Source organism: Babylonia areolata, chromosome 35 (assembly GCF_041734735.1).
Source record: "Babylonia areolata isolate BAREFJ2019XMU chromosome 35, ASM4173473v1, whole genome shotgun sequence".
Taxonomy (NCBI): Eukaryota; Metazoa; Mollusca; class Gastropoda; order Neogastropoda; family Buccinidae; genus Babylonia; species Babylonia areolata.
In genome coordinates this window covers 17,631,631-17,657,641 of record NC_134910.1, presented here as the reverse complement: position 1 = coordinate 17,657,641, position 26,011 = coordinate 17,631,631, and the positions used below count along the sequence as shown (strand labels likewise).

The following is a 26,011-nucleotide window of genomic DNA, read 5'->3' as shown; positions in this document are numbered from 1 at the left end:
TGAAATCTCCAAGGATGATAAGTTTGCAAGAACGAAGGTTGTAGTAATCAAGTAGTGTTTGGAACTCACCGTGAAACAGAGAAGACGTTAGGTTATTTTTACGACTAGGAGGAGGACGATAGAGACAACAGAAGATGATTAAGTGACCAGGAACACTGAGAGTGACTTCTAGCATTTCAAAGGTATCATGTGGAAAGACGCGGTTATGGAAGAAGGAGAGGGAAGACTCCAAGATGTCTCTGTAGACGGTGGCAATGCCACCTCCACGAGACAGTCAAGGAAGTGACATAGTTTTGTATCCAGGCGGGGTCAATTGTTTAAGTTTGGGTTCGTGACCTTGTGACTTTAACCAGGTTTCGGTAAGAAATATGATATCAAAGTTATTTTCAAAAATAAAATCAGAAATATAGTCAGTCTTTTGATCAGGGCAGACAGATTGAGCATTGAACAGACAGGCATGAAAGAAATCTGAGGTAAGGAGAGAGGAATCTAATGGTGAAGCAGTCAGGCAGATAGACAGTGGAAGAAGAAGATGGTGACTGAGCAGTGGAGGACAATGGGAAGGAAGAAAAAGGTCCGGGAGTTGAGACAGGTGTGGCAGGAGTAGGAAGTGGAGCAGAAGCTATCACGGGGGATATATTACAGTTTGGAATATTATCATCAGAGGGGACAATGTCACAGGAAGTAAAAATGTTAGCAGGAACACATGTGTAAGGTTGGAAGCAGCACAAACAGCGCCGCATAAAGTGGATGTGTTAACACACACAGGTAACACATCAGGGGTACTGTCAGTAGTGCTGATATCACACACAACGGGAACAATGTCCGAGGATATGCCAGACAGGTCAGCAGATGTAACGTTGTCAGTGACAGTGACAGCAACAGCAGGGCTGACATCGGAGACAGGACGGTCAATGCAGGGGACAGAACCCCACAAACGGCAAAGTCTGCCCACTCTGGTTCCTCTCTTCGTTTTCGGTTTGCCGATGCCCAGGCTGATGATGCGCCGTGTCGTGTCATGAAGTCTGCAGTGTTTATGCCATGGCATTCTAAGCAAAGCTCTGATGTCATTGATGTTTACCATGGTGACAGTGGCAGTGCGAGAGCAGAGGTCGGACAGAATGAGAGGGCTGGGCACATGAAAAACATGCCAAAAGATGGAAAGTATCGAAGGCAGGACGAAGATGGTCGCTGACACGACAACGTGGGTGAGGTGAACAGCATTCATATGTGCCAGTTTGTAAATGAATGCACAAATATGATGAATACAAAATATCAAATTAGTCTTCGAGCAAATGAAAATAAACAAAACTGTTCCGACCTTCAATGTCCTGGAAACAAGACGCACGCATTGATGTAAATAATATCCAGAACAGAGCATGATAAACAAATAAACACACACATATGTGATATGTGGTTTCCACACATATGTTACCACACGTGGTCGTTTCATGAAAAAAGACGAAGACTGTTTCATCATCACAGGCCTTTTAACTGGGCCTCAAACGCCGTATAGGTCAAGTTTTAATTTGTGTCCTCGTGCTTCAGCTTGGGTCTTTTCCTTGAGGTCTGTTCCTCAAATTATGTCCCTTAGATTTTCAACGCATATTTTTTAAATGACCACACAAGAAAGTCCATCATACAACAGAACAATTAGGATACCTTCTAAAATATTTTAAAATCTATTTTCACTGTCATTATTTAAGAATGTTTTCAGCTCGGTGACTGATGGAGTAAACTGCGCGCTCGATAACGCTCCAAAAGTTCCAGCCCACAAGGGAGCAAACTCATGAATTACAGGTAACAAAACATTTTGTTCGGACCTCTCGAAACAGAAACAAAGCAGGATGACACTTCCTCTGTGATGTCATTAAAATTGTAAAATGCACAAGATAACTATCCGAGATTGGTGATAGAGAAAAAGAACTTACCTCCACGATCTAAAAGCAATTCCGTCAACAGGTGAGGAGCGCATTCCTCGAGTGTCATACAGAACTCTCGAAAAGCGTCAGGGTCCCTCGAAAGTTTATCAAGCAGAAGATCTGTTCTTTCAGAAGCGTCTGTTGCACCTGCAAGCTGCCTTTCTTCGATGTCCGAAAAAAATCTTCGCTTGATTAGTTTGGGCACAACTCTGTTCATATCTGGATCTTTCGTCAGCCGTGCTCGATGCCTTTCGAGCAGGCGAATCCACACACCTGGGCCCGCCATCTTTGAAAATTAGCCGAAGGGAAACAATTTTTGTTTTCAAACATTTTTGATTTACTATAGAAAAATGTTTGGATAAGAAGTGATATCCTATATTCAGTATAATAATTCTATAGAATGGGTTTTTTCTGTGTGTTTGTAATGTCTATTGTTTTCCGTTCAGCAAGGACTTTTGATTTTTCATTTATTTCCAAATTTCCTTTCCAATCAGGATGTGACCTCTTGACACGGCAACCTCGAGAGAACTCTTGACAGATATTATTAGAGATTTGCACGTTGGTTTGTTTTCGTCACGTGGAATTCATTTTTAAAATATGACAGATGTGAATGTTTAATCAGATTGGATAGCCAACTTGATACGGCTCGCTTAGTTTTAATTTCTGTGCTGCTTGCTCTTAATTTTGTTTTTAAATTTTATTGTCAATTTTCTCGCCGGCAGTGTCAGCGTGAAACGAGATAGCTCATCAAAATGGCGGACATTGAAGATTTGTTTGGAAGTGATGCGGAGAGTGATGACGGTATGTTTTTTTTTTTTGTAATGTTCGAGGAATGTTAATCATGTGTATAGAAGCTTGGGAGAAGAACATGCTTTCCTCCAAAATCAGTTCTTGGCTTAGCCACATTAGATAGTAGGAACAGGAATCATTTGAGTCCATAACACATGTTTGCCAGGTCCAGTTTCAGTTTTATTTCCCTCGCCTTGGTCTCTCTCTCTCTGTGACTCCCGTCGTCTTCCTTTCGCTTCTCAGATCTTCTCCCTTCTTTTGTGCACGGATGATACTCGGCAGTTAGCATCTTATGATTTAAACAGTCTCACATTTATAGACACATTGCAAAAATGCCTTTAAGAACAGACTGGATGTCTACTGGAAGAACAAGCCAGACAAGTACAATCCGTCTTGCCAATAAGCCACGCATGCAAAGTTTAGTGTGCACAACCGATGACCCACACGGAGCGATGAACAGGTCTTTGGACCTCAAACATCGTACAGTTCAAGTTCAGGTTCAAGTTTAAGAATTTATTATTGATCATTACAATTTATTTACATACTCATACTGAGTAGTATTTGTATCGGTAATCGTAACATCAGGTAATTTGGGGAGTTTATCGGTAGTTAACAAAACAGTTGGAGTTTTGCAAATATGGAGTCAGAAGGAGGTGTTGAGGGTGGCCAGTCAGTGGGTCAAGAGTTTAATTCCTGGTTTAACTTTTCTGTAGGGACCTGTTCCCTTAGCCATCAGTGAAAAGTTCATGCTGGACAGCAGGGAAAGCAAACTCAATTATCAAGAAAGGCCCGCATTTCCCTGCAAAACCGGGACTTCATTGAACTTCCATTAAACTAGACATCAGATCCATTGATTATTCAAGACAGACGTTGAGCTGTTTGCTGCACATTGATCAAGGATCGATTCCCAGCACCGGCCTAGAAATAATACTTGTAATAAAACTGCCTACACCCCACATCAAGCAACAGAGGATTACAATGGCTGCACAAAAATAAGTATCTTATTTATGGAATGCAGTTTTCATGCAGGCACGTGCACACACAGTACCTTTCACTGTCTCACACACACAAACGTATACACACAGTGACACTCACACACACACACACACACACACACACACACATATATATATATATATATATTAACACACACAGTGACATATATATATATTGACAAGCATATGTACACAGTGTGTGCATGTCACATGAAATCCCTCTTTAAAAAAGAAAGGGGGGGCGGGGCATGTGAATGAACTTGAGTCTCCTTTGGGGGAAAGTGGGGGAGGGTTCTGACTTTATTTTTCTGCACATGTCTTATTTACCTGTAGACTTCCTGATTTGCAGCACTTGTGTATGTAAGCAGCTTTTGAAATATCTGCCTTTAAGTACTGAGAATAACACTAACAGTATTTCATGACTTGTTTCTTGTTTAGAATTTAGTATTTTTCTCTGTCTTTTCTCAAAATTGGATCTGTATATATAATGATTAAAGACCAGATCTCAACAATGGTTTTAACTTTTTTATTAATTATAAGTAAAAGAAATGTTTGTGGCATTTAATGGTTTGTTATTAATTGAAACAAAAAAAGAAACGGCTTCTGAAAATGTGTCCCTGACACTTTGAAAATGGTATGGATGCACTGCATATTTCAGGGATGTTTTCAAATTTTCAAGATTAAACTCATACATAGAATGAAAATCCTATGTTTGGGAGCTGTAGTCTGATGCTTGGATCATCTGTTACGAAAAAGAGATTTTTCCCTTCACCACTTGTTGGCCTGGAAACCTAGGTGACTATGACTAGAAGTGTAGAACTAGAAGATACACAATGCAGTTGTTTGTGTCTAGTAATGGAAATAAGATTAGAATGTGCAGCGATAGAGTGACCCTCTATAGACACTGGTCACAGGTAATGTGACCCAACACACCACAAGTCTGGGTTCTGCTCATATGATAACACAGGCGACAGGGCTTCTAATGTTACTAATTTTGGTGACCCTAGGGTTTCTTTTACAATAATTATTCAATTTATTGGTGGTCCCAAACTGCCCTCAAATGGTCACCCTAATGCAGCACATTCTAAGTTATCTAACTAAATCTGCTTCACATGTAATGTGGATGAAATACACAGAATTAGCATACATTCTTCAAAGTTATTGGTATAATCACCTACATTTCTGGGTCAAGAACAGACAGTGCTAGCATCAGACTGAAGCTTGGATAGTACGGTCCCACTTTTTACGTGTTTGTCCTTGAATTCTGTTGAGCATTTCCATGGACCTGTTTGATAAACATGAAGGCAGTTTGTGTCCATTTAACACTATTTTGGCTTATCTTTGCCTGGTGTTAAGAACTGATGGGTGGTCAACCCTGAAAATGAAATGGCTCTTGTGTGTCTGACCATTGGGGAAGATAAAATGGCAAAGGGGAGAGAAAATGGCCCCACCTTCTTATGCCAAATAACATTTTTAAGTTTAACCCATTGAACCCTAGGGAGTATACAGCCTTTGCAATTTTCGTGTCATATTAATTAATGTGGAAAAAACATTGAAAATATATGTTTTTTTCCCTATTATTTGAGGACAAGTGGAAATACTCATACTGTAGAAGTTGTTCCCTTTCTTTGCTGTTTATGATTATGTAGAATTGGAAATATGAAAACCGTTGTAATGAGACAAATTTAGACAGCAGAGCAATACATTTATATACATTATCAGAAGGCCTGCAACAGCATCATGGTTTTATTTTCAGGTCAAGGGTCTAGGAAAGGGCCACAGTCACAAGAGTCTGGCTCTCCAGCTGGCTCTCCGGCTGGCTCTCCAGCTCATTCAGCATCAGGGTCAGAGGCAGGGAGTGTGCATTCCGGGTCCCCACCAAGCTCTCCTCAGGCTCACAGCGCATCGGCCTCTCCTGGTCAGGAACCCTACAGTTGTTTCCTTGTGTTTCTTGTTGTTTTGTTTGGTTGGGAGATTTTGTTGTTGTTATTGTTCTTTTGTTGATGTTTTGTTGTTGTTTATTCTCTATACATGTGAAATTTGAGATCATGGTTAACCGTATTGTACGAAGGAAAACTCAACACTGCCTCTGCAGACAGAGATTAACATTGTGAACACCACCTTTTTTTCAATTAATATTCAGATCATCCTCAATCCACCACCACCACACCCTACCCCCAATATTCTCTCCGACTGGACAAGCATGAATATTTCACAATAAATTTGCAAGTACATGCTACATTTCAGTTCTCAATTTTGGATTTTTTTTATATTTTTTTTTTAAGTAGATAAAGAAAGAGACTGAAAGAAAAAAGACTGGATGTTGAATGCAGTAAAGACTAAAGGACGGTGTTTTCAATCAAAATTCTAGAAAATGAGAGCAACAACAGGGGAAAAATTACCATTAGAAATGTGTTCTTTATTGAATATTATAAACCAAAAATGAATACGCAAAAGTGGGATTGAAATTTGAATTTGGAATCTGAGTGCATTGATTTGAATCCCATATTCGCCAGTATTTTTCCCCCTCCACTTGACCTTGAGTGGTGGTCTGGATGCTAGTCATTCTATTGAGACAATAAACGGAGGTCCCATGTGCAGCATGCGTTCAGCACATGAAACAGAACCCAGAGCAACAAAAGGATTGTCCCTGGGATAATTCTGTAGAAAAATCCACTTCGATAGGAAAACAAAATTGCAGGCAGGGAAAAAGAAAAAAAGGTGGCACTCTCCACAGAGCGAAGCGCTCTGACCTCTCCCTGGGTTATTACACAGACTGACTTTTTTTAATAGACAAGTGAATCAAAGAGCTGAATATAAGTGCACCAGAATGGTAATTATGATGATGATAATCAATCTTTAGCCAGTTTAGGTTTCACTCTAAGCATTAGTTGCAAACACTTATAGGGCTTGAAAGAATTAACTCAGCTAACAAAAAGGACAGAAGTGGCAGAGTGATATCCTGCCACTTTTGTTGTAACTTTTCCCTACTTTTGTTTTCTTTTTCTTTTTTCAGGAAGCCCCAGAGGCAGTGACCATGAAAGCCCAGCAGCAAGTCCACAGGGCAGTCCCAGAGAAGACAGTGAGGACAACCAAAGCCCGGTCGGCAGTCCCATAGAAAGCCCACCAGCCAGCCCCACAAGCCCTGCCCCTAAGGGCAGTGATGAGGAGAGTGCCCATGGGAGCCCTGCAGGGAGCCCTCATGGTAGCGAAGGGGGGAGCGCACAAGGTAGTCCCGCCCCGCCCAGTGACGCAGAGGGCAGCACCCTAGGCAGCACACAGGGCAGTCCTCCTGCCAGTCCGGGTAGCGCCAGGGAAAGCCCTCCAGCCAGTCCAGCAGAGAGTGCAGCCAGCAGGAGCGACATTCAGTCCCCTGTGGCCAGCCCTGTCGGCGGCAGCCAGAAGGGAAGTCCACCTGCAAGCCCCGCCCACTCCGACAGTGAGAGGGGAAGTCCACTAGGGAGTCCAGCGGGCAGCACTGGGAAAGCCAGTAGCCATGGAAGTCCTGCACATGAGGGAAGTGAGAAAGGAAGCCCACCAGGAAGTCCAGCTCTGGTCGGGAGTCCTCCAGGAAGTCCGACTGGAAGTGCCCATGGAAGTGAAAGGGGTAGCGAAGCAGGTAAGGAGACAGCCATGTGTTATTGTGTTGTTGTTGTTTTTTTTGTTTGGGGTTGTGGGTTTTTTTTTGTTTTTGATAATTTTCCGTTATTTTGTTTTTATTCTTTTTTTTAATTTCCCTGTCTTGTTGATGACTTAAGTAAAGCATGAAAGAAGATCAGTGCATGGAGCAACAATTACGTCTTATTAACATAATCGTGGCGTGAAAGAAACTACATATCAACTTTTGTTATTCATTCGGGTTATTTTCTTACTGTTCTGTTACACATTTTACAGAAATCACGAAGCTACAGCAAATAACTCTTTGAGGAGACAGGCATGTAAATGGTTAAGGTTTTTGGATCTTTCCTTCCCCTTATCCCTTTAGTTTGTGAATCCACTGATCAATACATGGTGTGCTGTCACTCCAGTCTGCAATGCAAGCCATGTAATGGACAGAAGAACATCTGCAATGTCACTGCTGTTTTATTGATGGATTGCAGCTACAGACTGTGTGTAGATGGAAAGGAAATAGGACTGAAAGTGTTGTGGATATCTGTATATTTATACTTATCTGGATACATCCCAATTTTTTGGTTGCATTTTTATGTCCCATTATGTATTAGTTTCAGTGACATTATTCCCACACCACTCATTCCAAGTCCTTTATACATAACCACACCCATTTTTAATTGCCGCAGTCTAAGTACTGACAGTCTAATCACTAGGAGGCCACACACCAGAGGAGACCCTGCACTGCTGTTAAGTTACTTTGGTTGTGTTCATTAGTGCTTGTTCTGAATCAGCACATGTAAGACACAGTGTACTATGCCACCTGATGCCTTTTTTTTTTTTTTTTTTTTTACAGAAAGGAAGTATCTTTTTTTGTTTGTTTATAGTTTATGTACTTTTTGTGTATGAGGGTTTTGGTGATTTTGGGTTTTTTTTTAACTGATTTAAGAATCAGCCTGCATTTGTGGAGACATGACTGAACAGTCAGACTGTCAATCGCTGTGAAACAGGCAGTCGGAAGAGTAGCCCTGCCCACAGTCCTGCACACAGCCCCGCCCACAGCCCCACCCACAGTCCTGCCCATAGCCCCGCCCACAGCCCTGCCCACAGCCCCACCCACAGTCACAGGAGCTCTGCCTCTGGGGGCAGCCGCTCCCCATCACCACAGAAACCTGCAGTCAGTGACGACGAAGAGAAGGAAGGAAGTGATGAAGAAGGTATGTGAAGACATTGTGGATGGGAGTACTTTTGTAGTATACAGATTTCCTTTTGGGTTTTTGACCTTTTTTATCCCTCCCTAGAATTTTGGACATTTTGTTTTGTAAGTTTCTGTCAAATGATGATGGGGGTGGTGTAGATGTTGCTACATGGGTTCCATTTAGGTTTGGGACTACTTGATAAGCCTGTACTCATGATATATTCCAGCGTCAACCAGGCTAAGAGATACAGACACCTGCATTAGTCAGAAAGCTGCATCCATAAAGTGGATGACTCTTAGAGTCTTAGCTGTGTGGTCCCAGTCTTCCCATTTAAACCCATAGTACACTTAACACTGGGTAGGACTAGGAGCCAGCCACAGGACAAAAAAAAGCTTCTGATGGGGCTTGAACTGCGTCTCCCAGACATCAGTTCACAATGCTAACCACTTCGCCGTGGCAGCTAATATTTTGACGCTTTGTGATTCTATTTTATTTGTTTTTAGTTTTTGCCCCATGCATCCTACAAGGGGTGTTTGAAAGCATCTGGGCCGTGACCACAAACTTTTAGTCATTGCAAAAAACATTCTCTCCCACTTACATGAAGAAAGGAAGAAAGCGAAGAAAGCAGTTCAGAAGCGCTCTTGGTTTCAGGATTAGAAAACGTAATGGGAGATCCCTTTGGGACTGGTGGTTTTAAGTTCAGGAACATATGTTCTGCAGACATGAGTTCAAATGTTGATGCTTGTAGCAATGCATTTTAGGCAAGAAGCTTTATGATTTTTTTTAATTTAAAAAAAAAAAAAATTTTAAGGCAACTTAAAGACAAAGTGACCTAGAGTTGGTTCAGAATTAATTCATTGACTCCACTGAAAAATACTTCAAATTTTTAATCTCTCATTTTTCAAGGCCTTGAAATTCACACATACACACATGTGCACAAGCACACATACTCACACACACACACATGCACACACTCCCACATGCACACACTCGCACACACACACATTCACACTCACATGCACGCACACGCACACACAAGCATGTCCCCTTGTCATCTCAGAGATTACAGGAGACATCTCGGTGGTTACAGGAGAGAGCAGAAAGCGACATGCCAGTGGAAGCGGAAGTGACTCAGGAAGCGACATTGTGAGAAAGAAGAAACGACGTCTCTTCAGCGATGATGAGAATGACGACAATGAGAAACAGGAGGAGAAAGGGTCCGATGACGAGAACATTGATGGTACTTACATTGTTTTTTGAACTGTTGTGTGTCCTAGCTACCCCCATATCCTGCCATTTTTTTGTTTGTTTTGTGTATAATGGTTTGGGGGGGGTTTCTGTGGCAATTTGCCTACAGTGTATACAAGTGAACATGGGAGTCACAGCCCAAGAGAGAAGATGAAGGACAAAAAAGTATGTCTTTTCCTTTGTTCAGGTCTTCTTTCTTTCTTTTTTTTTAAGGAAAAATCAGCAGTGGATGCCTAAAAGTTCTGCAAATGAGCAGGATAGTTTCAGCATCCCTAGAAGGTTCTCTCTTTTTTTCCATCATCTTTTTTCTCCTTTCTGTTGTCTTTTCTTTTCTTTTTTTTTCCCCCTCATGTTTTTAATCTGTCATCTTCCCAATGGCATGTTCAAACACTTACAAGACCATGCAACATATATTACACATACATGATGGCTTCATGCAAAATCAATTCCCTGAAAGAGAAGCATGGTATACATACACACACACCCTCTCACTCTCTCTGTGTGACTCCTTTACTCACTCAATCCCCTCCCTCTCCACAAGCTCTGCACCTAAGTACAATAATATGTATGTGCACACTGAATACTACCCTCAGGACTTTTTGTGGGCCTGACTCAGTGTTCTGGTATTTTAACGGATACTGATCATAGGTTACGTAGGCTGAGTTCTGATTCAAAGATAAGGTCAAGATTTTTGCACTTGCCGTATTTAAATTTGGAGATGGACAGTTTTGCTATTAACGATATCGTATTGATTTCCTTTCGTTTTTCATCAGTTGGAATGTCCATTTTTGTAGTACCAAACAGAGCTACTTTTTTATCCATGGGAATCGGCGTATCGTAACGTGTGAGAATGAGTTGTTTCACATGTTTCCAAAAGGAGGAAAGTTTGGGGTAGGAGTAAAAGGCATGTTCAATGTAATCGGTTTCTTGGCACCAGTTACATCTATTTGTGTCCGTTACACCCATTTTAGCAAGCAGAATATTCGTTGGGTAAATATTGTGTATGAATTTGAAGTGAAGTAACCTCAGTCGTGATTCTTTTGTACATTCATGTGCTAAATTGAAGTAGTCGCTTATATTGATGTGTAGCTTACGTTTCCAAAACTGAGCTGCACATATTTCATGGTTTTGTTTTCGGGCAAATGTTTTCCTGATTTGCTTATTTGACAAGGTATTGAGGTTCCCCTCTTTTGTTGCAATGTCGTTTGGATTTTCATCGTTGTGGACATCATTAGCTAGATGGAGTTTCCATGTTTGTGGGATTGAGTTTATTATGGCATTGTATTCAAAAAGAAGGCCAGGGTCAGCGCCTAATTTACGCACTATTTCTTCATGCATCATTATATTTCCGTGCTGCCAAAGGTCCTGCACAACACGGATGCCGCCTTTACTCCATTTGGGAAAGTGTAGCGCATTTCCTTTGTATTTTATATTTCTGTTATTCCATAACGGTTCTGTTTTTATGTTTTCTATCGGTCTGTCTTCGTTAAAGATGGCCACCATTTTTATTACATCTCTCCAAAAGACTGACTGCACTTTTTCCAGTTTTTTAATTTCTTTGGGTGAAACATTACACTTGAAACTGCTATGACTATCTTGAAAGGGGGACATGTTGTGTCTCGCCAGAATGCTCCAGTGAGATTTTGTCTCTTTAATGAGTCTGGCTGCCCATTTCACCAAGAACATTTGCTGCTGGTGTTTGATGTTGATGATGTTTAAACCACCATCTTCTTTGTCGAGGCTGAGAACGCCTCTTTTTATTTTTTCAAATGCTTTTTTATTATTAAACTTTTTTTTCCAAAGAAATCTGTACATTAATGTGTTGATGGTGTTCAGAACTTTAACTGGTACAGACGCTACCTGTAGGACGTGAGAGAATTGTGACAGTAGAAAAGTTTTTGCCAGAATTACTTTACCATATAGAGAGGGGTTTCTGCGTTCCCATTGTTTTGTCACCTTAGTTATTTTTTCAACTCTGGATTTCCAGTTTTCTTCGATTTCCGATATTTCCATTTCTGCTGAGAAATATATTCCCAGAAGTTTCAGTCTGTCAGATCCCATGGGGATGCCATTTATTTCACCTGTTTCATGTTTTCTTGAGCCTAGCCACATGCCCTCAGATTTATTTTTATTTAACTTCAGACCTGAATATTCCTCGAACTGTGTTACAATATCTGTAGCAATTTGAATATCTTGTTTACCTTTAAGGGTCAATGTTGTATCATCTGCAAACTGTTTTATTTTAGAGTTGTTGCTATGGTTGCACACATCATCGAGCGGAGTTAGGTCAATCCCTTGAATATCTTTATTGCTTCTAATTCGAATCGCCAGTATTTCTACTGCAAGTACAAAAAGAAGAGGGCTGAGGGGGCATCCCTATCTGATCCCTCCTTCTGTTAGAAACCAATCAGACAACCATCCACCATTATGAACACAGCTTAGTGTCTTGTTCATTATGGTCGAAACACAATTTGTGAACTTTGGGCCAAAGTTAAAAATATCTAAGGCTTCGATGATACATTTTTTTGATAATGTATCAAAAGCCTTGGAGAAATCAAGGGCAATGAGAGTCCCTGGTTGATTGGTTGTGTTCAGGTATTTTGTGAGATCATCGAAAAATCTCAAATGGACTGCGATGTTTCTACCTTTTATGAATCCTACTTGATCTTCATTTACAACTGATTTGATTACATTTTGGAGTCTCATGGCCAGCGCTTTCATAAATATCTTGTAGTCTGTGTTTGTAAGAGTAATTGGTCTATGATTTGCGAGGTTATTTCTGTCCAAGTCATTGCCTTTGTGTATTACAGTTATGATTCCTTTTTTCATTGAAGAAGGTAGTTCTCCTTTCTTAAGTGCATCTGTAATACAACGATGGAATGGCATTTTTAATTTGTCCCAGAACATTTTGTAGAATGCTGGTGTCAAGCCATCGCTACCGGGTGCAGAGTCTTTGTTTAAATTAGTAAGGGCAAGTGTCAGCTCGTCCAAAGTTATTTCGTTGTCACATTGGTCTTTTTCTTCTTCTGTAAGTACTGGATAATCTTCATTATTCAGGAAATGGTCTTTTATATGTCTTACTCTTCCTATGGATATGTCCTTCTTGTATAGGTTTGTGTAAAATTTCTGGATCTGGTTCAATATTTTCTGTGAATTGTCTGTCATGTTTTCGTCTATGCGTAGAGATGTTATAATGTTCGCAGCTCCTTTGATCTTTTCAAGGCGGAGAAAATATTTTGTGTTTTTTTTTTCACCTTCTATCCATTTGGCTCTTGAGAGGATCTGAGCACCTCTTGCTTTGTTTAATTCTTGTAGTTCTATTTCTTTTCTTAGTTGCCCAGCTTTCATTAACATATCTTTATCATGAATGTTCTGATGTAGTTTTTGTTCTATTTCATTTAGCATTTTGATTTTGGCGTGTTTATTGGGAGATCGATTTTTGGCGGTTTTTGAATAGCTTATGCAAAATGACTTGTATCTAACCTTAAACATTTCCCAGGTCTTTTGTGGGTTTCCTTCTTGAGATTGTGAAAATGCGAATCTATAAGTGTGCTTGTTTCTTCTAGAAACCGTTCCTGAGACAGGAGTGAGTTGTTAAATTTCCAATATCCTGGACCTCTTTGAAACTTGTTTGGACTAAATATCGCTTTCACAAGGTCTGAGTGAGGGAATAATTCAATGTCTGCTTTCTTCACAAGTGTAATGGAGGTAGTGTCGCTGAAAATATAATCAATTCTTCTAGCTGTAAAAGGAGCAGATCTTGACCAAGTGTATTTTTTGGCATCTGGATGCATAGACCTCCACATACCTTCCAAGTCAAAAGAGGATATTATTTCTAGAAGGGCTTCTTTTTCTCGTTGTGAGTGAGGCTTGCCGGCTATGTTATCTAGAGTATGTATTGTTGTGTTAAAATCACCCAGAACCCACAGGTGGTCGTAATCTTGCTTATGTAACAAGTTGCTGAGTTGGTTAATGAATGATATTTTGTCAACGGTCGTATTGGGTGCGTAGCAATTAGCTTTGATAGTCGATTTGTTGTTGTGTACAATTCTTATTAACAATATTCTCTCTGTTGCTTCGATGAGTTCTGCATGAATCTGTTTATGGCTGGAAATGAGAATTACAAGTCCATTTCTTCTATTAGTACCTACGCTATAGAATACACTTCCAGACCACTGCGCATTAATTTGGGACAATATATCATTTGTCACGTATGTTTCCTGCAAACATGCAATGTCTAACTTTTGTTTTTTGAGGAAGTCAAAATACTATTTTCCTTTTTAGGTTATTTCTAAGCCCTCAAACATTTAGAGTACCAATGCATATATCATTATTCATATTTGAAAAGTTGGTATCAATTTTTCAACTTTCTGATGCGGAATTTATAATTGTCAATCGTTAATCAAAAGTCCGTTAATCAAAGTCAAAGGTTGCGAGGGAGTGGTCAGGCTGGTTGGGAGAGAACACGTGTCAAGTGTTACCCCCCTCCTCCGACATGCTTTCCGCCTCTGCCTCTCCGTTGTGTTCTGGCTGCGTCAGGACAGTGGGCCTTTTGTTTTCTGGGAGACTTGTGGTTGGGGGAGACTCGCTCCTTTCCCTCTTTTTTCCGGCGCTGTTCGCTGTGCCGTGAGCAGGCTTCGCGTGGCTGGTTTTCTTTGCCGCATCGCTGGCGCGCGCTGGCGGCTGCACACGGTGTGTTGGTGTGGTGTTGCCCTGAGCACTGGGCATTTCCTCACTTGCTTGTGTTCGGTTTCTTCAGACTGCTCTGCTGCTGTTCCCTACTCCTCTGTAGCAGGGGGCACAACAGAGGGGCAGTCACACATTTTGTGTCCTTGTTGCAGACATCCCCTGCACACCACCTCTCCCTTACAGTTTGCTGCCAGATGTCCGTCCTGTAGACACTTGCTACATTTTATTAGTTTTTGTTTTTGCTCCTTGTGATAGAGAGCCGCGATGAACACACCAAGTTTTAAGACTGGTCGCAGAGGTGTGCTCGGCACAGAGATGAACACAAACCTGCGGCCAGTCTCAAAACGTGTCAGCCGTCCATCAAGGTTCCTCGCTAGCTCATTTTGAAGTGAGGATCTGATCTCCACTCCTAGTTTCTGCTGTGCGGCTTCAATGTCTTTGTTGTCCACACTGAGAGGTACATTGTTTATCCACAGTTTGGTGGTTGGTTTCTCATCAGTCTGGTCTCTAATAACGAAAGGATTTTTGTCCAGGAGAGAGACACGTGCTCTCCTGAACAAGAACCCCTCCAACAAGAGCTTGTCTCTGGTTTCATTAGTTTTCGGATAAATCCGCCACAGACCACGTACACGCTGAGCACCACGGATTGTCTCACGCCCACAAACCGCTTCCGCAGCTACACATACATCGTAGACTGTAGGCAGCGACTCATAGTCTGGCAGTGCATGCGCTGTAACATAAACTGGAGCTACTGGCGGGGCTGGCGTTGCCGCCTCCATGATGGCCCAAGCACTGAAAAACTCCTTTCCTATGAGATTTCTTTCGCGTTCTCCACACAGAAGATGTTATTTAGATAAACACAATATACACCACAATACTTCACTCACAGACTGTGCTGGTGAACATTGAACTGATGTCTTAGGTATATTACTTTCACAGTTTTTTAGCAAAAATGTACGGAGTACTGACGATCGTGGTCTGCCGACATCGGAGACCTGGCCGGAAGTCCCCATTGTTCAAGTCTTAATAAACCTTCATTCATATCATATTGAAGCATGGAGTGTTACAACATCCTTCACCAAACAACATGAACAGCTTGTGAACAGCAAATAGTGAAGTTAGAAAAAAGTTGCTGAACAAGTAACATACTTTTGGGGGCAAGTATTTGTTTATGCAGTTCACCATACTTTGTACATTCTATTATTGATAAAATCAAATTCATCTCATATGACTTAACACACATATGCAAATATTTTTTTTTTTACATAATTCAGCATATTCTGTATATTTCATAGTAAAATGACTCAGTGACTTCACACACACATATACAGTATACACACTCTGGCACAGACATTCACTGTCAAAATAGTGTAATTTGGGTATGTTTTTTTTGGTATTTTGGTGAAATGTTATTCAGATCACTTCATGGTGTTTTGTGCAGCCACCATGGGGGATCTGTTTGGCGATGCTGATGACATCAGTTCTGATGAAGAGAAGAAAGAAGGAGAGGAGTCTGAAAAGGCAGAGCAGTCACAGGTATTGCGGTTTGTTGTGTCAATACCTTAATTTATGGTATTTCAGTTTCAAATTCTAATTCTCTCAAACACACGCGCACATACACACATGCATGTGCCACACTACACACCACACAGACACACACACACACACACACTCCATGCACATGCTTACACTCACACACACGCACTACACACACACACACACACACACACACTTACAGACTTGCAGACACACATACACACTTGCATACACATGCACGCACATGTGCGTGCGCACAAACACACAAACACACACACACACACACACACACACACACACACACAAAGTCCAGCAGCACTGTACCTCATTTATTCCGTTTCAGTCGATGCCCCTGATAGAGGATGGGGAGGAGGGTGAAGGAGGAGAGGGGGAGGAGGCGGAGGAACCCCCACCAGAGACCCGCATTGAGGTGGAGATCCCACGCATGACGGCCGACCTGGGCAGCAGTCTGAACTACGTCAAACTGCCCAACTTCCTCAGTGTGGAAACACGGTAAGGAACAGTAAAACCTTTCTCAGCAGCCATGGCGGAAACATTTAGCCACTGGACTTCTGATCTGGTGTTCTCCAGTGATCAGGGTTGGAGGCTCTGTTTCAGCGTGGTGTTGTGTCTTAGAAAAGGCACTGTGCTCCCATTTTCCTCACTCCACTCAGGCGTGAATGGGTAACTGACTTTGGTTGGGGAATGTTTAAATGTTGGAAGGAGAAGATTTAGCCTTGCTTTCTTATGCCAAGATATAGACACAGTGGACATTGATATACTGGTCTGATGGTTGAAAAGCAGAGTACGATTCATGAAAGGAGCATAAGACCATTCAAAATGCCACACCTTTCATCCTGGTTCCTAAAGTGACAGTTTTTGATGTTTGGTCCTTGTGGGGTGTTAAGATTTACTATTTTGCATTAAATCCTGTATGGACCCTGGAGTCATGTGCTGTGATTATGTGCCTGTCTAGGAAGCAAGTGTGTGTGGGTTGGAGCCTCCTGTATGGACCAGAATCTTTACTGACCCTTCACTCTACCTTGAGTGTTGTCTGTGCAGATGAGGTGATAAACCAAGGTCACATGTGCAGCATGCACTTTGCACATATAAAAGAGCCCTTAGCAAGTAAGGAATTGCCCCTGACAAAATTCTGTAGAAAAAAATCCATTTTGATAGTAAAGCAAACTCTCATGCCGCCAGAAAATTAGAATTTCACACAGAGAAATTATCTGTAATAACAAGAAAAGTAACACAACACAACACAACACAACGCAACGCAATGCAGTACAATACAATACAATACAATACAATACAATACAATACTATACACACAACACATGATATATGCATGGGTGGGAGTATTTCCTTATACAGATTTCCATATTGGCAAATTTATTTCAGGTTTTTTTTCCCGATTTATTTTACTTTGTTTCAGTATTAAGATACACACTTCATTTAAGCAGCTCCTGGACCCTGCCCATAAGCTTTTTTAGAATCACTAAAACCAGTCGCTCCCACCGATGCATGTGTGTGTGCAGGCCGTTTGACCCCCTGACCTATGAAGACGAAATTGAGGAGGACGAGGTGCTAGATGAGGAGGGGCGAGCGAGGACCAAGCTGAGGGTGGAAAACACAGTCAGGTGGCGTGCTGTCAAGGACGAAGATGGCAATGAGGTCAAGGACGAATTTGGAGTCCCTGTTCGGGAAAGTAACGCCCGCATTGTCAAGTGGTCTGACGGCAGGTAGGTTTCCTTCTTTTTAAATTTTTCAAGTAGGTTTCCAGCTGCTGGTGTTATGGTTGTAGTGTTGTTGTTGTTTTATATCACAGTCGTGGAAGTCTAGAAAAATACAGGAAAAAATGTGAAACATGTATACTGAGATATCCGCCAACCACGTTTGGTAGCAGTTTGGCAGAAGAGTTTTATATTCCGCTAGGCTTTGGTTTGGTATGAAAAATTTTTATTCTGGTCTGGAAGAGGTTTGAAAAAAGACCTGACTTTTGTTTGATCACATTGATGGGAACCCAATGATTATAATGTTATAACAGGACATTTTAAGTACCTGACCTAACAGCTGTAGGCCATGTACAAACAATGAGCAGTATACAGTGTGCACTATATACATGGGAACAAGAAGGAATAATCAATACATATCTGCTATATGACTTTAAAAATTGTGTTGTTTGTATATCCCCAACTGTATTTCAGTTTTCAGTGGTGTTTTTTGGTTGTTTTTTCTTTTTGGTTAAAAACAGTCAGTTTATCATTTGTAATTTGAGTTCATGTGCTTGTTTGGTACATTGGTAGATAAGAGTTGAATATGAGCACATACACCACACGCACATGCACACACACACACACACACACACACACACACACACACACACACACACACACACACACACACACACTCACACACACACACACACACACACACACACACACACACTCACACTCACACACACACACACACACACACACTCACACACACACGCACGCACGCACGCACACACACACACACACACACACTTTCACTTACTCGCATGCGTACACAGTAATTTCCCCACCCCCTCCACCCCCTCGATTTTTTTTCTACCCTCGTCTAATATTACTTACAGTGAAAAGACGTTAAACAAAAGAACGAACGAACACACATAAATAACTAAATACAAGAACCCGCCATCCTACCTGAGGAACCTTCCTGTGTGCAGCATGTCACTGCATCTGGGAGAAGAGGTGTTTGACGTGTACTCCACACCGCTACAGGGCAGCTTCAACCACTTGTTCATCCGCCAGGGCACTGGGCTCATGGGACAGTCCATCTTCAAGTCCAAACTCACTTTCAGGTATTGTATGATAGTCAGTCATATCTGACTATAACCATCAGAACAGCAGAGGGGGCAACTGCTATCCTGACTATCCAGGCTAGAAATTGATTAATAGTGCAGAGTATCTTGCCCCAGTTACATCCCCATTCTCTCAGCCTAAAGGACTTTAGGACAATCGGCTTTGGGATGATCCCCAAGGGCCAACAACCCCCAAGGCTGCAGCCTTAAGACCGAGTGCAATATTGTTTCATAGTTTGAGTGTCGGAAGTCCTTCACAAAAGATTAAGCTGTAAATTAATTCCCCTTTTTTTTTTCTTTTTTTTTTTTTTATTGCTGGCAGGTATTTTACTTTAAGTGAGTCTAAAGAGAATTTTCTGATTTAGTTGAAGCAGACAAAGTATTTTGAATTGAATTGAATAGCAGTGGAGAAACCATTGATCATACAGTTGTCACTTTGCTTTAGCCCGACTAAGTTTATGTCAATCTGTGATCTAAGCTGAGCGTTGAGCCTATCTTTCCTTTTATGCCTCCTGTCCCCACCAGTCCCCTGTCACTTTTGTCACCTGTGTTTGTTTTCTTGTTTGTTTTTATGCATTATTGGGATTGGATTTGTATATTATGGATTTCATCATTGGCATTTTGGCAATTTTCCCTTTTACTTTACTTTCTTTCAGTATTAAGACATGCAGTTTAGTTCCTTTCTGTATTAGCAATTTTGCAATTTGTGTGTGTGTGTGTATTTTTTTTTTTTTTTTTTTTTACTATGTTATAGTATAAAGACATGCACTTCAGCTTTCAGTCTTGTACTGCACAATACTCTGTAGTTTCATGACTGCCTCCAGAATGTATTTCATCATCAGTAAAATAGAAGCAAGAAAAGTTGTCACTGATGTCAAAAACATGTGGAGGAGTGAATGGCTTCTCAAGATTATTTGTGGGTTTTTTTCTTTAGAAGTATGTATATTTATTTGAATGTCCTGTCTTAAAAAAAAAGTGATTTGATTATGAAAATCGGTGTGTGGCAGGCCTCACTCCACTGACTCATTTACTCACCGTAAGATGACCATGTCCCTGGCTGACCGATCCACCAAGGCTCAGAAAGTCAAGATGCTGCCCATCCATGGCTCTGATCCCGATGCTCACCGCTCAGAAATGATCAAGGTACAATTCTCCTCCTTTGTGTCAGTCTACTTCTCTCCCTTTGTGTCAGTCCACTTCTCCCCCTTTGTGTCAATGCACTTCTCCCCCTTTATGTCCACTTCTCCCCCTTTATGTCAGTCTACTTCTCCCCCTTAATGTCAGTCCACTTCTCTCCCTTTGTGTCAGTCCACTTCTCCCCCTTTGTGTCAGTCCACTTCTCCCCCTTAATGTCAGTCCACTTCTCCCCCTTTATGTCAGTCTACTTCTCCCCCTTTGTGTCAGTGCACTTCTCCCCCTTTGTGTCAGTCCACTTCTCCCCCTTTATGTCAGTCCACTTCTCCCCCTTTATGTCAGTCCACTACTCCCCCTTTGTGTCAGTCCACTACTCCCCCTTTGTGTCAGTCCACTTCTCCCCCTTTGTGTCAGTCCACTTCTCCCCCTTTGTGTCAGTCTGCTTCTCCCCCATTATGTCAATCAGTCTACTTCTCCCCCTTTGTGTCAGTCTGTCTACTTCTCCCCCTTTATGTCAGTCTACTTCTCCCCCTTAATGTCAGTCCACTTCTCCCCCTTTATGTCAGTCCACTTCTCCCCCTTAATGTCAGTCTACTTCTTCCCCTTAATGTCAGTCCACTTCTCCCCCTTTGTGTCAGTCCACTTCTCCCTCTTTATGTCAGTCTACTTCTCCCTCAATGTCAGTCCACTTCTCCCCCTCTGTGTCAGTGCACTTCTCCCCCTTTGTGTCAGTGCACTTCTCCCCCTTTATGTCAGTCCACTTCTCCCCCTTAATGTCAGTCTACTTCTCCCCCTTTGTGTCAGTCTGTCTACTTCTCCCCCTTTGTGTCAGTCTGCTTCTCCCCCATTATGTCAATCTGTCTACTTCTCCCCCTTTATGTCAGTCCACTACTCCCCCTTTATGTCAGTCCACTCCCCTTTATGTCAGTCCACTACTCCCCCTTTATGTCAGTCCACTTCTCCCCCTTTATATCAGTCCACTACTCCCCCTTACTACTTCTCCCCCTTAATGTCAGTCCACTTCTCCCCCTTTGTGTCAGTCCACTTCCCCCCCTTTGTGTCAGTGCACTTCTCCCCCTTAATGTCAGTCTACTTCTCCCCCTTTGTGTCAGTCCACTTCTCCCCCTTTGTGTCAGTCCACTTCTCCCCCTTAATGTCAAATGTATGTATGTTGTAGTTATGCTGTCATTACTCAAAAACTGTGTATAGGTAAATGAATATTTTTGGCTTTTTTTGGGTGGGGGGGGTGGGGGGGGGATACAACCCTCTCTGTCCAATGTGTGTATAACAGCTATGCCATCATAAAACACAAACACATTCTCATGCATCAGCCCTGAAATGGCCCATTCGTGGTCAGCTTAATGTTTTACATACACAAACAGAGAAGAGAAAAAGAAAGATGAAGATTTCCTAATCACCCATCACATCTCTTTCAGAAAGAAGAAGAGCGACTGCGGGCATCGATTCGTCGTGACAACCAGAAGCGCCGGCTGAAGGAGCGGGCTCAGCACCGAGGGCTGAGCTCCTCTTACCTGGATGGGGGGTACGAGGAGGAGGAGGAGGAGGAGGATGGCCTCACCTCCATCTCCGCCATCAAGAGGAACTACAAAGAGAAACGCGACAGTGAGTGGTGGTGTGTCGTGTTAGATAATATTGTGGTTGTTCAGTCACATAGCAACACACACAGAACAGGTTGTGTTTGTGTTGTATATTTATGTATGATATTTAACCCTTTCGCTGCCAGGAAAATAAGATTTAAGTGAAATTTATTTGCCAGGGTTTTTTCACAAAAAACGGGTATAAATTTTCAAAAAATTCTGTGTTCTTTGTTATTGGAGAAAGACCCATAAAAGTATATATTTTCTGAAAGGTAAAGGAATAAAGAACACAAAACACATGATATTTTCCCATTTTATATATATTTTAGTGACATAAGTTCCTTTGTAAATGTCATGAGCTGCTTGCCTGGGAAGTGTGTGTGTGTCAATCTGCTTTATACTTTATACTCCATCAGTGCAGGTGCACTGCAGTTTCTGTGACTAGCCCTACAACAGCTGAGTGCACTTTGCCACAGCAGCTGGTGCAACATTGTACTTTGTACCACTAGTATTGATTCATCTGTGTAACACCGGAGATTAGAAAAGAGAGATAAACCACTTGCAGAAATTGCTGAAGCCAGGCAGCCTGCGCCGCGGCACGCATTCATTATTCATGAGCTGCCTTGGCCCCGCCCAAACGAAAGGAAAGCGTCAGTCGAACACAGTCTCCTGAGTGATTTTATAATTTGGATTACACCTTTTTTCCCTTTTCTGTTTGCTTCATCCCACGCAGATGTCAAACTCAATTTTGTTGTGAATAACATTCCAAAATATTTATATGTATTGGTTACTTTTATTTCCCTATCACCGCAGCACCATTTTTCACGAGTCGAAAGATGACCTCCATTGCGGAAAACTATAATATTGGTCTTAACGAGATTCACTGTTTGTTGTAGTCTGTCTGTTTCTTGCTTAAGGGCATTTAATTGATTTTGTAACCCTATGGGTGTGTCAGACGAGAGAACAACATCATCAGCAAATAGCATTAAGACCAAATCTGTTGCGCCAGGTATCATTTGTATTCCATGTCTCCCCTTCTTTGATAACTCCACTGCCAATTCACCGATGAAAAAGGAAAACAGCTGTGTGCTTGGCATACAACCTTGTTTAACCCTTCTTGGACACTGAAAAAAGTCTGAATAAATACCTTTGTCACGAACACATACAAGTACAGAATCGTAGATGCTTTTAACAGCCATGTAAAACTCCCAAGAGAGAGAGACAGAGACAGAGACTTAGAGAGAGAGATAGAGCACAATACAACGGTCTGCTCAGGCAACATGAAGCGTTCGTATATATATGAATTATATATATGATTATGTACATATAGATAGATTTAGATTTACATACTGATAGATCTATATGAAATTATGTATGTATGTATAGACAGATGTTAGAAGAGAGACAGAGCTGAATATGTGTTTTATGTTTTGATTTTTTTTTTTTTTTTTTTTTTTTTGAAGAAATGGTGATGTAAACCAGAAAGTGTGAAGAAAAAGTAGCGTTACGAAAACGCAGTTCAATAATTTATAACTGTCTCTCTCATGTGCAACATTGCGCTGGGGGAGGGGGGGGAGTTGGTGGTGGGGGGAGCTGCTTTATTTTCTTTTTATATTATCTACATTCAAGCAGATGCAAACGTGCTAAAAACCAAAGCAAAAATGAATCGGTTTTCATTGTATACAGCGAATCTTACTACACGTGCGAAATTCCAGGCGTAACTTAACTTTCGCTTTACTGCAGCTGAACCGTCGAACCGACCAGTTTCCTTCAGGTGGGGAAGGAGAGGGTGATTTACCCCCACCCTTCCGCACTGCGTGTGTGCCCCAAAACGGCTTCAGCACTGTTATAGACAGTAAGAAGGGGCCTGCCGCGAGTGGTTTATCTCTCTTTTCTAATCTCCGGTAACACCTAGATGCTTCTTTTTCACAGTGTACGATTTTTCCATACTACAGTGGACACATTCAGTTTTGCTTTCTGCCAGTTGTGTTCTTGCTGTGAGCTTTTAGCTTGCTTGCCTAAGCCTGTACATTGTTTGCTGGTGTTTTCAAGGGGATTTAGCATGTTGTTGATGATGTTTTTTGTATAAGTACGGCTTTGACAGTGCACTTAAGTATTCAAGTACAATATACCACGCATAAGCATGCATATGCACGCGTGCGCACACACATACACACACACACACACACACACACATCTAGCAGAAATTCAAGAAGCACAATAGCAATAAGACAGAAGTCAGAAAGGAAGAGATGTGTTTTGATAGACCTTTTAAACTGAACTGGCGAATCCATGGGACAGACTGAAAAACAACAGTTTTAAGAAAGAAATGAAAAGACTGCATAGAACTTAGTGACAGGTGCAACAGCCAAGAGATTATAGATTGAAAGATAATCTGAAAATGCTAAGCCTTCCATCCAACAGAGCGACCCATCTACTCTTCTGAGAGTGACGCCAGTGAAGGAAGCAACCTGGACGAGAGTCGAGCCAAGCGGCTGACCAAAGCCAAACGTCTGGAAGACAGCGATGACGTAAGTACAGCAGCATATGTGTCATTGGTTGTGTGGGTACGTTAGTTTGCAGAACTGAGATGCAGCATGACGCGTTTATAAGGGTGCAAATGTGTCAGGATCTGGTTTGAAAAGTCTCTGTCACCTTGTTGCCTGACAGGCAAAATTTAATTTATATATTTTATTGTAATGTGCTCGTTTTGACATGTCTTATTGCAGTATGCTTTGAGCCTTCAGGTTCTTAGGGACAAGATCAATATTTCAAGAATGTATCATATACTGATATTATCTTTGTTTTCCAGGAGGACTCAGACACAGAGACGCCAAAGAAGAAGAAGGCGGCCAAGGTGGTGGAGAGTGACGACGACAATGAGGGGGGTGGGGAGGGGGGAAGTGGGAGTGGCAGTGACTAGTTTGGAGAGAAAGTGAGCATGTGTGTGGGTGGGGTGGGGTGGGGTGGGGGTGGGGGGGGGGGGTAAGGGAGAGGTCAACAAGTGAGTAATGTCATGGTGTGAAGAAATGGTTTTAATATCAGTACCTTTCTCCGTGATGTATCTGGTTCCACTGAAAGCCAATTGTCTTGTGATTGTTGTTTTTTTTGTGTTTTTTTTTGTATGGGTTTGGCTGGAGGTTGGTGGAGAGAAAGCAGTGTGTAGAAGGAAATTGTATTGTTGATGTACATATTTATGTTCAGTGCTTTTAAAATGTAAATGTTCAGATTTTTACTCTTTATGCTTCTGTGCTTTTCAGAAATTCCCTTTCTTCTCACTAATGTCACTTCTCACCCTATCTTTTTCTTTCTCTCTCGTTTTATGTTCTGTTTTGTTTTTGTTTGGTGAGGACAAGGTGATAAGAAGCTTTCAGCTTGTCCATTTTATCCTCAATACATTTGTCATTCTCATTCTCTCTCCTCCATTCATGTAACCCCCCCTCACCACCACCCCACCTGCCCCCTCCTTATCATCCATCCTTCCCACCTTTCCAAGAACAATACAAACTGAAGAAACAGAAGGCAAAGAGGCGAAACCAGCAAAGATTTTGCAAATTTCAGCTCATGTAATGGCCTTAGTAACTGATTGTTGTTATGACAAGCCTTTTATGACCTGAAATTTGTTGAAGAGATGTGTGGGTATCCCCATCTCTTGGAGTCAAATACATGTTGCCATGGAGAGAGGTTTACTGTGCATGTTTGTGTGTAAAGCAAGTATTTATAATTTTGCTGATGCTGTTATGCCAGTGATGGTCCATTAAATGAGAGAACACTGGTGCTGTCTTTTGTACTGAGTGAAAGTTGCACTGGAGTGTTTTCTTTGTGTGCTGAATGGAATGTTTCAGGATAAGAGAGAAAAAATCTACAAACCATAATATCATTTTTTGTCTTTCTCTCTTTGTGAGCATGTAAAAGTCTACATTCACCGAACAAATGTGTATATGAGTGTGTGTGTGAAGAAGTGTGTTCTTAGATTAAACATCTGTTCACATGGAGTGATGTTAGATGAATGCGTGAAGATGAGTATGTTTGTATATGTATATGTTTATAGTGTGTGTAAATGCAGAGAAAGGGTTAATATTTCAATAAATTTAAAGAAAAGAAAGCTTGCGTTGACTTGAATAGCCTATATATCCAACTCTTAGATTTCCTTGTATGTTGAGCATGTGAAAATGTGCATGTTTGTTTGTCAAATTTGTATTTTATTGTATTGTGTCGTATTACTTTTTTTCTACAGAATTTTGCCAGGAACAACCCTTTTTTGTTGCTGTGGGTTCTTTTTAAGTGCACTAAGTTTCATGCTGCAGACAGGACCTCAGACATCAGCACAACGATGTGCATCAATCTGTCACTATGACTGGAGATACCTCAACACAATGATGTGTGTCAATCCATCACTATGACTGGAGATATCTTAACACAATGACGTGTGTCAATCCATCAC

At 41.5% G+C, this 26,011-nt stretch overlaps 2 protein-coding genes across 2 annotated transcripts in view; one reads left to right on the top strand and one right to left on the bottom strand.

Annotated features, from left to right (window-relative positions):
• LOC143277999 (tight junction protein 1-like) overlaps window positions 1-2,208 on the bottom strand; it is an 87,258-nt gene extending 85,050 nt beyond the window's left edge. Inside the window, exon 1 of the mRNA XM_076583011.1 lies at window positions 1,932-2,208. Within this exon, the coding sequence (XP_076439126.1) occupies window positions 1,932-2,208 (277 nt within the window). The remainder of the gene's footprint in view (window positions 1-1,931) is intronic.
• A 267-nt stretch (window positions 2,209-2,475) lies between these two features.
• Window positions 2,476-25,342, top strand: LOC143277965 (uncharacterized). The gene is made up of 13 exons (XM_076582948.1): window positions 2,476-2,723; window positions 5,463-5,624; window positions 6,723-7,325; window positions 8,326-8,532; window positions 9,605-9,754; window positions 15,893-15,987; window positions 16,331-16,500; window positions 17,529-17,732; window positions 18,701-18,835; window positions 19,843-19,978; window positions 21,406-21,592; window positions 23,992-24,098; window positions 24,380-25,342. Exons 1-13 carry the CDS (start codon window positions 2,675-2,677, stop codon window positions 24,488-24,490), a joined length of 2,316 nt encoding a protein of 771 aa, XP_076439063.1. The 5' UTR covers window positions 2,476-2,674; the 3' UTR covers window positions 24,491-25,342.
• Window positions 25,343-26,011: the final 669 nt, after the last annotated feature.